The following is a 14,230-nucleotide window of genomic DNA, read 5'->3' on the forward strand; positions in this document are numbered from 1 at the left end:
AGGTCAGAGGGGGGAGAGCGCTGAGCTGCCATTAATGAGATCCTGGGCTTGAATCTCGACAGCTGCCTAATGGTTAAACTCAAGTATAGTGCACTAATGGTCTGAATCTGATCATGAATGACCACACACACACAAAAAAAACATCACAAAATATGGTGCTGTACTTAATCTGGATACATTTCAGCTCTGAGAATCAAAATTTTTACTATTACTCTTCTTCTTTTGGTAAAGTCACGTAGAAGGGAAATAATAATATAATAAAAATAAAACATTAAAATACAATGCTCACGACGTTTCGGCCACAACACAAGCAGCCGTCCTCAGGTGAAGAAACAGAGCTGTCGGAAAGACAGCGCTCCAATGAACACTGCTAAGCTTGGCAGCGTATTTAAGCTGGGTGGGAGGAGCAGAGCACCTTGACAAAGAAGTTTACATATGAACAGAGGAATTTAGCATAAAAGTTGCTATGATAATGTGAGAGATTAGCATGATATTAAAGTGAGAAATTAGCATGTAACTGGGAGATTAGCATGATGTTAATGTGAGGAATTAGCATGTAACTGCAACTTGTGTTGTGGCCGAAACGTTGTGAGAATTTTATTTTATTATGTTTTCTTTTTGTTATTTTATTATTTCCCTTCTACGTGACTTTACCGAAAGAACCAAGAAGATGAATCCCTGCAGTCACGAAAGCTTTAAATCGAAAATTACTATTACTGTCACATGACGAGCATCATTCTCATACTGCTTCTTCCCGTGTGGATCAGAGGTCACTTAAAGGGATCTCGGACAGCTGTGTTATCCGCTTCCCAGGGTTGCAGTGCTATGCAAGAGATCCGAATGTTTTGTCTCATTGCATGACTCCAATAGCTCATTGGAAACACATTCCTGCGGAGGTAGCTGGTAGGAATGTTGGGTTGCTCGTTCAATGGCCAGGGTCAACTGTGGCGTGGTGTATTCCACAAATATGCCCGACTGTGAGGGCGGGCACAAGCCGACGTGAGGAGGTTAAACGTTTTATAAGGGCACCACGGGGTGACCAGCCCCTCCCCACCCAGTCCCACCCCCCATCCAGCCCCACCCTCCCCACCCAGCCCCTCCCCACCCAGCCCCTCCCTGCACGACAGACGGACGGACACAATAATCCCCTGTGGGCTGGTGTAACCAGGAAGTTCCTACCAGTATTAACATTAAGGATAAATTGGCAAAAAATATATATTGTAATGCCCTCTCATACTATTCCACCACCTGGCTTTTTAGATCTGACCTCTGGGTGCCATTCCGATGCCTGTCTTGGTGATCTGTCTTCCACCATTTTACATGCAATTTCTAATTACTTATTACAATTTACAACAATTTATCATCTGCCTTTTTATTTGAAATTTCTGTGTAACCCACCATATCTTGCCATGAAATTCCGAGCATCCTTAGCATGCGCCTGTGTTAAAAGGCTTCTAGTTAAATCCCCAGCTCGCAGATCCATAAAATGACACAATTATTCCTCCTGCCTCAAACACCAATCTTTCATTGCTAGGGATCCGTTTCTATCGGAAGTGATTGTTACAGACCCTGTGGCATATTCACCTGTTTGCCTGGCATCATGGCCTGAAATCCAAACTTGAAAATGACGGAGCTAAATTATATAATAACATCGTTATCATGGAATATATTTAATAACTTGTTGCCTGGTGTCCCCTGTTAAATCATTAACTTCAATGGGCTTTCCTTTTAGAATATGAAATTCAAAAATTATGCTTTCTCTTTTAATTCCACTCTCATGACTGCACTCAAGGCTTGAAACAAGTGATCAGCAATACTTTGTTGTTGTGATCTATGAACGCTTTGGGGCACATTAACCATTAATACAAACCAAATGTCCTTGGTTTTCTGGTTTTGGAAACAGTTGCTGCTTTATCGCATACTTAATTGGAGCTAGATCTTACTATAGTTTTTTTTAAACTTGCTTAATATCTGCTATTAATCAATTAAATTGTATTTTTTTTAGTGAGACGTGTGGTTTGCATTTGACACCGCTCGTATCTTTCTCAATGCATGTTCCATTTTAATTTTGTATAATTGAATTGCTTCGTGTTTATTTATAACTATTCCCATGTGCATTGCCCCATGTGTTATTTCGTGAGCAACGTTTGCATCATTTGTCAAATGCGTGCAACTGACTGACCGATGCGCTGTTCTGCTGTTTTTTTCCTGAATGTAGTAATTTGTCCTGATTTTGGAGCAAGATTTCAAACATTTTTTGAGTGCCCTCTAAGAGTAACCTATTGCCCTTTTGCTGCAGGATGTTATAAATGAGTTGTTGCTATTGATGCTTTACAGTCTGGGTCTTCTACCTGTTTTCGCTCTCAATGCCCGACATTCTCTCTGCCTCTCATTCTCTCTCTCATCTTTCTCCTCTCTCACCATCTCGCTCTCAAACACCAGTTGCAACACGCCAGACTATAAAGTGTTAATAGGCTTAATAACTTTACTGCTGGAACCATGGGTGTGCTTTGCCACATTGTGTTTGCATGCGTTTTTGATTTCCTTACAATATGTATTTTATAATGGGTTTGTTTTCTCGTCCAAATCTGATTGCATGGATACCAATTATTGTTAATTGGTGGCCATATGGAATAATTATGGTTTTCATTCCGATGTGCTCACCTACCTTGTCACTACATTCTCACTTTAGTTGAAATTTATCATTTGAACTCATTATTTTTTTAATTATGCCAATATAAGTTGATTAAATTTTGTATTCTTTCCTTTTTAATTCACAAGATTAACATTATACTCTATTACGTCTTGTCCATGTTTACAATATATCACTCATATATTACTCTTTATGCTTTCGAAAAACATCTGCAGTGCTTGAAATTTCAAACCCTTGTTTCCCAAATCTTAATTTCTTGGCAAATATTCTCAATCAGTTTTCGGACCATATAACAGTTGGCGTCATGCAATTGAAACAATAAAATATTAAAGGTACGAAGGCTCAGTGGCTAACGCGGTAGTGCTACCTTCTCGGCAACATTCATCCAAATTCCTGTCTTGTGGGCAAATCGGCCAGAAATCTGCGACAGTTCCGGGTTTGATCACCCACGCGATTAAAAAAATGTAGGACTGCAGACCACATTTTCATCCACCATTTGTCCTTGTTGCAATCTTTAAACTCCGTCGTGTTCATTGAAACAAAAAGTCATCCATTGTCCAGAGTAAAGTTAAAGTCCTCTGTCCTGTTTGATCTTGTCATTTACAAGATCCCACAACAAAAGTGTCATAAGTTGCTCCTTTTGGGCATCGTCGTAGGTTCAGTCGGCGCTGACGTCAAAGAAAACATGGCCACAACCGGCGGTCTATTCGGGGGTGTTGCGAATGGCAACAACCCGCGAAAGCGGCCCCTAGAAGACGGCGGCAACAATGGCGAGAGAGGCTTCTTGATGGGTAGGCGTCCCATCAAGAAGAGGAAGGTGCCGGGCCCGGCCCTACCCAAGAACGCGCTCATGCACCTCAATGAGATCCAGCCGGGCCTGCAGTTCACGCTCGTGTCGCAGACAGGACCTGTGCACGCGCCGTGCTTCATCATGGCCGTGGAGGTGAACGGCCAGAAGTACGAGGGCTCCGGCCCCACCAAGAAGAAGGCCAAGCAGCAGGCGGCCGAGAAGGCGATGCGCTCGTTCGTGCAGTTCCACAACGAGTACGACGCCTGTCTCGCCCGCGGTGGCGTGCGCGTGCCCATCATGGCCGCCGACTTCACGTCCGACCTGGGCGAGCTGCCTGACGTGCTCTTTAACGGCTTTGAGCTGCCACCTCCAGAGCCCGAGGCATTGGCGGCCGCGGCGGCTGCGGCGGCCGCGGCGGCTGCGGCGGCCGCGGCGGCCGCCGCAGCCGCGGCGGTGGCGGCAACGGCCGGCACAAACGGCGGGGGCGGTCACTCCGTGGCTGATCAGAAGCCCCCACTCGACAGCCCCTTCCCGCAGAACCTGGCGTCGCTTGTGACGGCGAGCGGAAAGAACCCCGTGATGATCCTCAACGAGCTGCGGCCGGGCCTCAAGTACGACTACGTGTCGGAGTCGGGCGAGAGCCACGCCAAGAACTTCGTCATGTCGGTGACGCTGGACGAGCAGACCTTTGAGGGCTCCGGGCGCAACAAGAAGCTGGCCAAGGCACGCGCGGCACAGGCTGCCTTGCAGAACATCTTCAACGTCCAGCTGGACGTAGCACCGAGCCGCCAGCCCATCCCCAGCGAGGGCCTACAGCTGCACCTGCCCCAGGTACGGTGAGAGAGGGGGAGAGAGATATGGTGCCATGCATGAGTGAGTGTGCAAGAAGAGACGTGGGTTATTTTCCTGTGTCGGTTGTAATTTTCCAGATTCCTTGGTCGTGCGAAGGTAAGTAGGATTGACCTGTGCTCGCTGTCATATGTGAGTGAATGTTATGGTTCACCCAAGGAAATCTGACAGCATCACGAAGCTCATGTTTGGGAGGGTAATGACCTTGTTGCCCGTTATTGTGTAGATGTCGTTTCCTAAACATGATCTCTGCCTCAAAAGTAACCAGGTTTTATTTTTGCTTAAGCAAGGATTCACGATTTACTCCACCCCCATCTCATTTAAATAAAGAACACTACTGGAATTCGGGTGATACTGAAAATTATTTTAAGAGGTAATTCTTTTCAGCCCTTTATTAATAAACTGTTGGATAAAGGCGCCCGCACACCGTGTTTGACTCCTTTCAGTGTGGTTCACTGACAGGATGATTCCTCAGCACTCTTGCAATACAGAACGGGAGCTGCCCGTGCTGTAGCTGGGATGGCAGGGCGGCAGGCTTTCTTTCGCCATGGGTTGAGGTGGCCGCATTACGAACTCTTCCGACGGGAGTGTCATGTATGGGCAAGGTCGGCCTCGCTTAACGGGCGAATGAACAACCTGTTGACCGTGCACCAGGATTTAAGAGACGAGAGCTCATCCTTCATTCCCTTCATAGGGATCCTTGCCCAAGCAGCAAAAACTGCGACTTGAATGCCACTGCTCCATTGTTGTTTGGCTGCAGATGGATAGGGGATGCTTGGGGAGGTGGCCGGGCACCTGGCTTGGAGCTAAGTCCGAATGTGAATTACTGTGGAGGAGAACAGAAAGTACGGGTACCGAAAGGGCATTTTATTTTCCGCTACATGATGAAGTTGTTAGTCCTTTCCAGATGTTAAGTGACACAAGCCCAAGGCTGGCCCGGACCCCCGATTGAGAATGCGTTATTTGATTTGTTCATTTTCTATTGCAGATCATATTGCACTCCTTGTGTCTCCATGGGAGGCTGAAACTGCCTGCTGGGAGATGTGTGTTTATTGCAGTCATGCAGCTGACTTGCTTTAAAGCATTGTAGCCAATCATATTGGCTCTCATACTCCCAACAGCTTAGCTCGTGTGGCTTATGGGTGCTGTGGTTAGGTGTGCTCAAACGTTAAATATAATCTTCTTGGTTCTTTCAGTAAAGTCACGTAATAAAATAATAAAAATAAAACATAATAAAATAATTCTCACGACGTTTCGGCCACAACGCAAGCAGCCGTCCTCAGGTGAAAACCGAAACGTCGTGAGAATTGTTTTATTATTTTTATTATTTTATTACTTCCCTTCTACGTGACTTTACCGAAAGAACCAAGAAGATGAATCCCTGCAGTCACGAAATCTTTAAATCTAAAGTTAAATATAATATTCAACATGTTTAATTTAGCCATTTGTTTCACATGATACTGGTGACAAATTTGATACTCTTATCACAAGTGCATTGCGTGTTTATTCAAAGTTTGCTGTGATTTTAAGAAACGACCAACCGATTGGGAAATTATTTTTTGAAAATCCCATGTTCACATCGTTGCTTTTTTTTTGGAAATCATTGCGGGTGATCCAGGCTTCTTGTGCCAACAGTTCTGCAGCAGAGAAAACTAAAAAAAAGTGCAAAAGAATTCCTGGCAGAATTTATTTTCATATCCCCTCCCCAAAGAAAATGCATGCCGTTGAAGGAGAATGGTAAATAAATTGCCAGGGACGCGCAACTGAACGGCTGTCTTGCTTCATGACTTGCTGATTGGCAGTGGTGATAAATACGTTAAGAATGCCCTCTAACAGACCCTCATTTATTTTTGATGGTAAAAAAATCCATAACACGCTATCATTTACGCTGTGACCATGTATATTTTATGTTCCGAATTAAGGACATTGCATTGTATGTGTTTTTTTATGCATTATGTTGTATGTACATTCTTGTCGCCTTGTCCCATATTTTCATATGTTTGGCCAGTTGGATTATCCTTTCGGTGAAAAGGTCATGGGCTGCAGCAAATCATAATCACGTGCTCTCTTTTGTTTTATTATTTAAGGCCAAGATTATTATAATTTTGTGGAATATTTGCAAGCTGGCATGCCACGCCGTGGAATATTTGGCTTGCAGAAACGACTGGATTTCCGCGCAAGTTGTTCCTACATTACCACGATAATGCCTATGTGCTCCCTGTGTTTAAATTAATACCACAGGAATAATACACAGTTGAGTATAAATGCCTAAAATCAGAAAAAATAACTCCGATCATTCTGCCGTGTCTCCAAAGCACTCGTCGCAGGCTTGCAAAATCATCCTGAGCCCATCTCTCCCAGGAAAGTGCTAATATGTAAATGTGGTTAGTAATTGAAGGCCAAGTTTTTTTATTCAGTGTTTTGAGATTTGCACCAGGAGCAGAACTAACTTGTGACTCCTCTACTGGTTTTTTTAACATTGACACACACATTCCGTCTACATACATTAAACGTAGTCATGCATGAATGATAATAACCAGTAAATAGTTGCAAGGCTTGTTCCAATAAGTATTCTATCCCCAGCTGATGCCTGATAATTTATTTTCGCGTGTATATATCACTACCTGTGTACGGTATGATCACACGGAAGCTTCTTATATTTTGTGTTACATTCTTGTTTTTCTGCTTGTGGAATGCACCTGGCTAATTTGGCTATTTCCATTGACAGGCAGTAACCTACTACACAGCTTGTGGTCGGGTATCCATGCATTTGTTAGCACCTATGTTTATTACCAAAACCCGTCACCTTATAATAATGGGGGTGTCTAGCCTTGGATATAAAGGGCTTGATCTGTATGGGCATTAGTTTGGAGATGAGGACTTGAAAGTATAGGTTACTGCCTCTGGCTCTCTCGGTAACAACATTCACATGAACGTGACACCAATGCACTTCTGTGTGTGTCACATCACCATTATTCATGATCAGTCCACTGCTTGATGAAAGCCTTTGCCACATCTCACAGTCCCGCAATGTTGTAGCACGTCGTAGTCAGCACTTGCACAAAAGCTGATGGCATCGCTCCATCTCCACGGTGGATGGCCTCTCAGGCATGTTTCGTCATTTGACAGCCACTCAATTGTCAGTCTTTGTGATGGGCCTCGTTCCTTCTCGCGACGCATCCTTTCCAATCCCGATCATGTTTCTGCATTGCGTCTGAGATGGGAAATGCGGAAAGCCAGGGATGGAACAATCTGTGCTTTAGGTCGTAGGTTCTTCAACAACTGTGGCAACCCCCCCTCCCCCCAACATTTTCCATGTCAACCAGGTGCATTCTATTGGTATGCAAAGCAGGTATTTCATTCATATGTAAATCTACTGATATGTGCTGCAATACATCTGTTCTGTTGACGAGCAGATGAACACCACCGAGCCCCTAGGCCGCAAACTGCCGCTTTATATTCCACCCCACTGTAGTGTAGCAGATGCCAAATACACCCCTCGTGTGAACTATGAAATGTAATGTGCGCTTTTATTTGACCAAGTCTGGAAGAAAAATTTATCGGGGTGACCTAAACCCGTAGCCCATGAGCCACATGCTGCAGCCCTCCAGAGACACGGCTGATTTGTAACTCTTCAACGTAACTTTGTTGGAGGAAAATCTGCGTAAGTGGGAGCAGCCCAAGGGCACTCGCCCCTGGCAGTGGGGTCCAGACACGAGTACTCCCAGGGTCCACCTGCAGATTTCTAAATTTGAAACTCAACGGCCAACCAGCATGAGCGAATTTGTCACGTGAACACCCCCATGTGACGTGTGCATCTTTTAACTGTCGGCCATATAAATATTTTGGTATTGTGAACTCGTAGTGTCAGGAAGATTGTCCACCCCTGTTGTATTGCTTTTTTACCTGGTACTGCAGGTGGTAAGGCAGTGGCACGGTGGTAAGCGCACTCTGCTATTAATTCACCTTCATTGCTATGAACTCCCCTTTCTGAGTTTGGTTCCTGGCCACGCTCATATATCAGTGGCGTGTGTTATCAAAGCTAGTTCTGAGCCCACCGCTTCATCAGCATGCATTGACCAGCATGATGAAATATGCATAATACACGTTTTTGGGTTAGATCGCGTTATTTATAAATGTGGCGTAACCCTCCACCACCCGACACGGCCAATCGGCAAAAAAGTGTCACGTTGACAAAAGACAAATAGTTAACTATTTTAGCCCACCGGTGTGTTGAAGAGTGAATTCACATCATTTACAATTTTTTTTTAAATGATGAAATATGGTCAAAACAATCCCCGGGACTGAACAATGTGGGAACAAGGCCTATATTATCAGAGTATGTTTTTTGTTTGCATTCTGACCACAAGTATTGGGGTTAATGCAGACATGATTCTTTGTAACGGTTTCAGTTTGGGTGTTTTAACATCTTAACACCTGTTACCAGAAAAAAGGGGATAACCTATTCTCACAATGTGGGGAGGCTTTCATGCAGTAGTGGATTTATATCGGGCTTCAACGTATTATAATTATTTGCGATGTTGTAGGTAACATCCATTCACACGAGTGCGTAACTCCCAACAAATTATCCTAACAATCCTGCCCACATGCTCGTTCCCCTCCAACCCACGCGTAAATATGGACTCGGTATTGCACGCTTCCCGAGTGCTCCGCATACGCTTTTAGCCGATGTACACATATACACTATTCCGTTGTGAGACGCAAACACGTCATAAATTATAACCTGAAATAAAATCCACATTTGAATATGGGGGGGTGGGGGGGGTTCACTGCTGTTTTAACAGCTCCCCAGTTGAGCTTTGTGGGTGCTTTGAATCGGGGAATAATTCCCTTTGTAGCGTTGGTGAGTGGGAAATGCATTTTCGCGCGGTCGGGCGTACGCAAAAACTAACCTCAATTAGTGGCATCAAATGCACGAGAGTTTGTTGCACTTTTTTTTATGACAGCAGTGCCACAAGTGCCTCCCAAACATTTTGGGCGACACTGATTAATGGGCAACACATTTTTTTTGGCGACACTGATTAATGCAGATATTAAAAGATATTAATGCAGATATTAAAACCGGTGACGGATTTTTTTTTATTACGAAACAACGCAGGTTCATGAATGATTAATTTGACGGTGTTATTAAACTCGCGACTGTCAATGAAATATATTTTTCATATGCGGAAAAAGGGATGCTGGCCCTGTAGTGGTGTAATGGTTAGCAAGCTGGACTAGCGTCCCAGAGTTCGCTCCCGGCCACGTTTCGGTTGAAACATTGGAGTAGGTTTCTTAAATCCCACCACCTCCGTCCACCGAAAAGTATAAATTGATACACCAGTCTGTTGGGCATGTATGTTGAAATTCTTTCGCACCGTACGTAGCACAAGCATGCTAATCAGAAGTGTGGGTGTAGTAGGGTAAAGTGTTGGGTGCTCCCACTCCTCTTGGAAGAGTAGGCCAAAAATACGCCCCTAGAGGGGCTTGCCCTTAGAGCTCTTAGTGGAGGGCCTAATCTATCAGCAGTGGGGTGAGCATGAAATATTGGGGCTGCAACCTTACTACTTTTGTAATACGTATATAAAAAACACACACACAATGTGCATAAATAGCTAAACCCTGGTGTTTAATTTACAGATTGTAATTGTGTTGCAGAGCCATCACGAGTCGCTCTGCCCAGCGTCTTCAGTGGGGACATCTCGAGTGGCGCACGGCACGCACGACGAGACGCGTGCGGCTGTGTCTAGGCAGGCCTTCGGCTGACGGCGCCGCGTAATTAGTGCGTTCCGTTAACCTGCTCGTGGTGGGGGGGGGGAGGCATTTTTAATTGCGAGATGCTCCCATGCGTGGGCAAGCATAAAAGCTACGCCGGTGCATTTTTCATTCCCCCGTATTGATTTTAGGTGGTGCAGCCAACTTAGCATAAAACCGGCCCCTGGTGTTCATCTGTCCAAAATAAGCCGCACCACATTCTTCACTGTCATTATTTTAACATTTTTTTTATTTTACATTTCTTAATTCTTGGGACCAAAATGTAACTTCGGTTTTTGAATGTTCATTATTCTGAGATCGTTGGTGCCGCAAATAGAAACGAAATTTCGGTTTCTTAGTGAGTGCTGCGTTTAAATGGTGTGTAGTAGATATGGCCACATTCTCCAGTGGGATGAGCGTCTAGGTTTTAACAACGTGCGACTGGACGATAGAAGCGTTAACGTAAATGAACAAAAGTAGAAAATTGCAGAGTCCTGCTGCTGATGCTTAGCAGCCCAGGGGCTTATGTTTGATGTATTCCGACTCAGACCTCCCTTGCATTCATCTGTTCTCTGCTCTGGTCGACACTATTCTATAGGAAAAAAAATGCCTTTAATGAAGCCCAGTAGCTGTGACTTGCTAGTGAACCTGTTTTTAATCATCCTGGACAGATAAAGAGAGAAAATTGCTTCTGTTGCTCAACACATCGGCCTTTGTAGCAGTTGAGCCGTATAAGGTTTTTTAATTTTAATGTTTTGTCCAAAGGCAAGGTCATGTGCAGGCATTACCATGTTGGAGGGGTCACCGTTTCTTTGTGCTCAGCGGAGATGTTCATGAGTTGGGGTGAAAAAATATCTGCAATCATATTTGCAAGTATTAGTTAGCATCAAGGGTACTGTTTTATTATTATTATTTTACTATGCTTGTTTACCAAGTGAGGCCTCGATCAGTCTCATGACTTGTTTTCAAGGAGGGTCTTGCCAGATTTTCGCCGGGGGGGGGGGAGGGCGATGATGGCTATGTATAATCCCAGTTGAGTCATTTGCAGGTACATTTTTTCATTTGGACCATGACGCCAGTGGACAATGGCCTGGTATTGTAAATCGCATTGCGGGATGTCAGCATCCAATGTGAAGCAGGCGGCACCTGTTTCACGGTTAGTATACCTGCACGAATCGCCGGGGCGGACCGCTGGAGTCGAACCACGAACCTCTGCAGACGAGCAGAAAACTTGCTTCCACTAGGCCATGTGTCACCTCGTCATACAGATAATTATGATGCCATTTATTTATCTTGGTTAAGTTGCATTGAGCGTCAAGAATCGATTTGGATATTCGGGCCAATTGCATTTATGATGTATTTCCCATATGGGAGGAAGATTACATACCTGTAGAATGAAGCACGTAGTAGAGAGGGGATAACCCTCAGAGGTTTGAATATATGGGTTCCTCAATCAACTTCTTGTACCGCCATCTCCTGGCTACTTTATTTTCAGTCCGGCGGCTTTTTTGAGTTGCACAGATTTTACTGTGATCCACCAAAACTTGCATTTGAATTTATGGACGTACATGTGTACACAGCCATACATGGTACTAATTGCTTGCGGAGTTCTTGTCAGGTTTAAATCCTGGACAGCTGGCTGTTTTTTTTTATTTTATTGAGCAAAGCCCTTTTCTGTAGAAGTAAAAATGTGTTCGTATCTGACAATCTGACATTTGCTTAACCACTGGGCAGCATGGATGAATTGCATCCTACAATTATGTGGTGATGGAGGCTTTTTGGAAATATATATTTTGTTGACTGCCAAACAGAGGTTCCAGATGGACACATTCTCACAATATGTCTGCAACTTTCGAATAAAATAAGCTTGACTTAATCAAAGACGATTTAACTGAAGAGAAAAAAAAAGAAAACGTTTTAATGGAATAAATTCGCGCAATATAATACGCTCCCATGGTGTATGGTGGATTAACGTCAGCATTTGTGTTGCCATTCCCATTGTATCATTTGTGTGCGTTGTGACCTCAAATTAACTGCATTAATATATATTTTTTAATGCCGTTGAGAATAAACCGAATCCTATTTTTTAAATTGCAAGCAGTTGGCACAGCATTCAATGACGAGGGAGGAGCGAAGGGGGACAGTTATTTTTTGGCATTCGTCTCTGGAAACTGAGCCACCTTTTGAAAACAGTATAAATCTGAAGCTCGGAGGACTTCAAACAGCTACGACAAATGGGAGTAAATTAATAACGGTGGTGTCCAATTCTAGATTTGAAGCTTTCGTGACTGCAAGGGTTCATACTCTTAGGTTTTGTCGGTAAAGTCACGTAGGTAAAAAATAATAATAAAATAATAATAAATGAAAATAACTAAATAAAATTTCGTTTTTTTCATTTATTATTATGTGACTTTACCAAAAAAACCTAAGAGTATGGTGTCCAATTAGTTTGGCCGGCCACTTATTCAACTGAAGTTTTCCCCATCCCTAAATAATATTGCGAAAGCTGTTTGCCCATGTGCCTGCCTGGAATTTCTAGCCAACAGAGGATCTAATAAAAATTTTATTTTCATTTATTCAGTAAGCCTCCCCAAGTCTCCCTGCATTAGAATGCTTGAACAAACTCCCACGTGGGTGGAAACCAGGAGAAAACACACCGCATAGCTTCTTCCAGTCGTGCTGTACAGCTCTCCAATGTGTTTTTAGTATGATGGTCTCACATTCCTGAAGAATCTCTCCCAGCCACGTGGGTATATTGTGCCGAACATCACACGGCACAGCCAGGAGAAACCCCACGCGTTAAGAGTTATAATCTAGGTCCGAGTGGAATGATTCACAACCCACTTGCTGTAACTGCCATTCCCCAGCTGCCTCGGCACGGCTGAGTTTTGGAAGTCTTTCCCCCAGGTATGTGTGATTATTCAGCCCTTGTCTTTAAAGCCTATATTGGGTGACAGGGTGGGGCGGTGATAACATTCGTGCCTCGCAGCAAGAAGGTCGTGGGTTTGATTTCCCACTCGTGTGGAGTTTATATGTTCTCTCCATGTTCTGCATGGGTTTTCTTCAGTTTTTCTCCCATAGCTCAAAAAAACATAATTTTTTACTGGTATTGACCAAACATCCCAATGCTGAAAAGTTACCTACAAATTACTTTATTGGTTTTACACGTAACAGCATCTCCACCCATTGCGAAAATTTGGCAGGACCCTCCTGAAAATTCGGCTTGAGACTGAGACTTTCCTGGGTAAACGAGCGTAATACAATACAAAACGTATAGGCATAAGTGCAACATTCTACCCAGAGCCTGATTGTCTTAGCAACAGCAGGATTCATGCTTGCCATGTTTATTATGTATGGAGTTTTTTTTTTATCTGTAAACGCCGACAACAGATGCCAACGCTTGTGCACGGACAGCGTTTTCGGTTTCCTTATTAAGGCAGTGTGATGTCAAGCGGTAATGATGAGGATTGCAGCGGTTTGCACCGACTTGCCACACTCATGCCAAACATGTTTGAAAACAGCGCCCAATTAGTTGACGTGTACATCTGGTGGAAGATGAGTCAGGAGGCTGTGAGTTTGTCTGTCGCCCAACGTGTGATTTTATCGGCGAGCTGTTGAGGCATGTTGCCTCGTGCAAACGGCATTGCCACCTCGGGGAGATGTGACTATATCTGCGTTCTTAAATTTCCGCGTTTTGTAGAAACTGTGCAGTTAATCTGCAACACTTTTTGATTGTGTTTTTTATTATTTTTGAGAAGGATTAGGGTTTTGTAGACACTGCAATAAATTTGTATTTTTATTATATTTTTAAAAATTTGTGATTACGCTGGTTTACCCAGGAATGTGTCACTGAGTCCCAATACTCCTTTTCAAGAGGGTTCTGCCAAATTATTGCATTCGGGGGCAATGCTGCTATATGTAATTCCAATTGAGTAAGTGGTAGTTAATTTTTCTATTTAACAATGTTTTGCCAATACCGGTCACATTATATCATTTTTGAGCTTTTGGAGGAAAGCCATGCCAGAACAGGAGGACAACGTGTAAACTCCAGACGGAAAGGCACCCGAGTCAGGAATTTAGCACATGCCCATCTTGCTGTGAGACATGAGTTGTTACCACTGCATCACCCTGTCGCGCAAGCAGCTACACTCTGATATGGAGTTGCTTGATATGCAGTAACTTAT

At 43.8% G+C, this 14,230-nt stretch overlaps 1 protein-coding gene across 3 annotated transcripts in view; it reads left to right on the forward strand.

Moving 5' to 3' along the window:
- LOC133349684 (double-stranded RNA-specific editase 1-like) overlaps positions 1 to 14,230 on the forward strand; it is a 150,867-nt gene that overhangs the window by 77,945 nt on the left and 58,692 nt on the right. For all 3 annotated transcript variants that reach the window (XM_061563332.1, XM_061563331.1, XM_061563333.1), the window contains exon 3: positions 3,310 to 4,274. In XM_061563332.1, coding sequence (XP_061419316.1) covers positions 3,310 to 4,274 — 965 coding nt within the window. The remainder of the gene's footprint in view (positions 1 to 3,309; positions 4,275 to 14,230) is intronic.

This window comes from Lethenteron reissneri, chromosome 31 (genome assembly GCF_015708825.2).
Source record: "Lethenteron reissneri isolate LAM-NWPU_2019-01 chromosome 31, ASM1570882v1, whole genome shotgun sequence".
NCBI lineage: Eukaryota > Metazoa > Chordata > Hyperoartia > Petromyzontiformes > Petromyzontidae > Lethenteron > Lethenteron reissneri.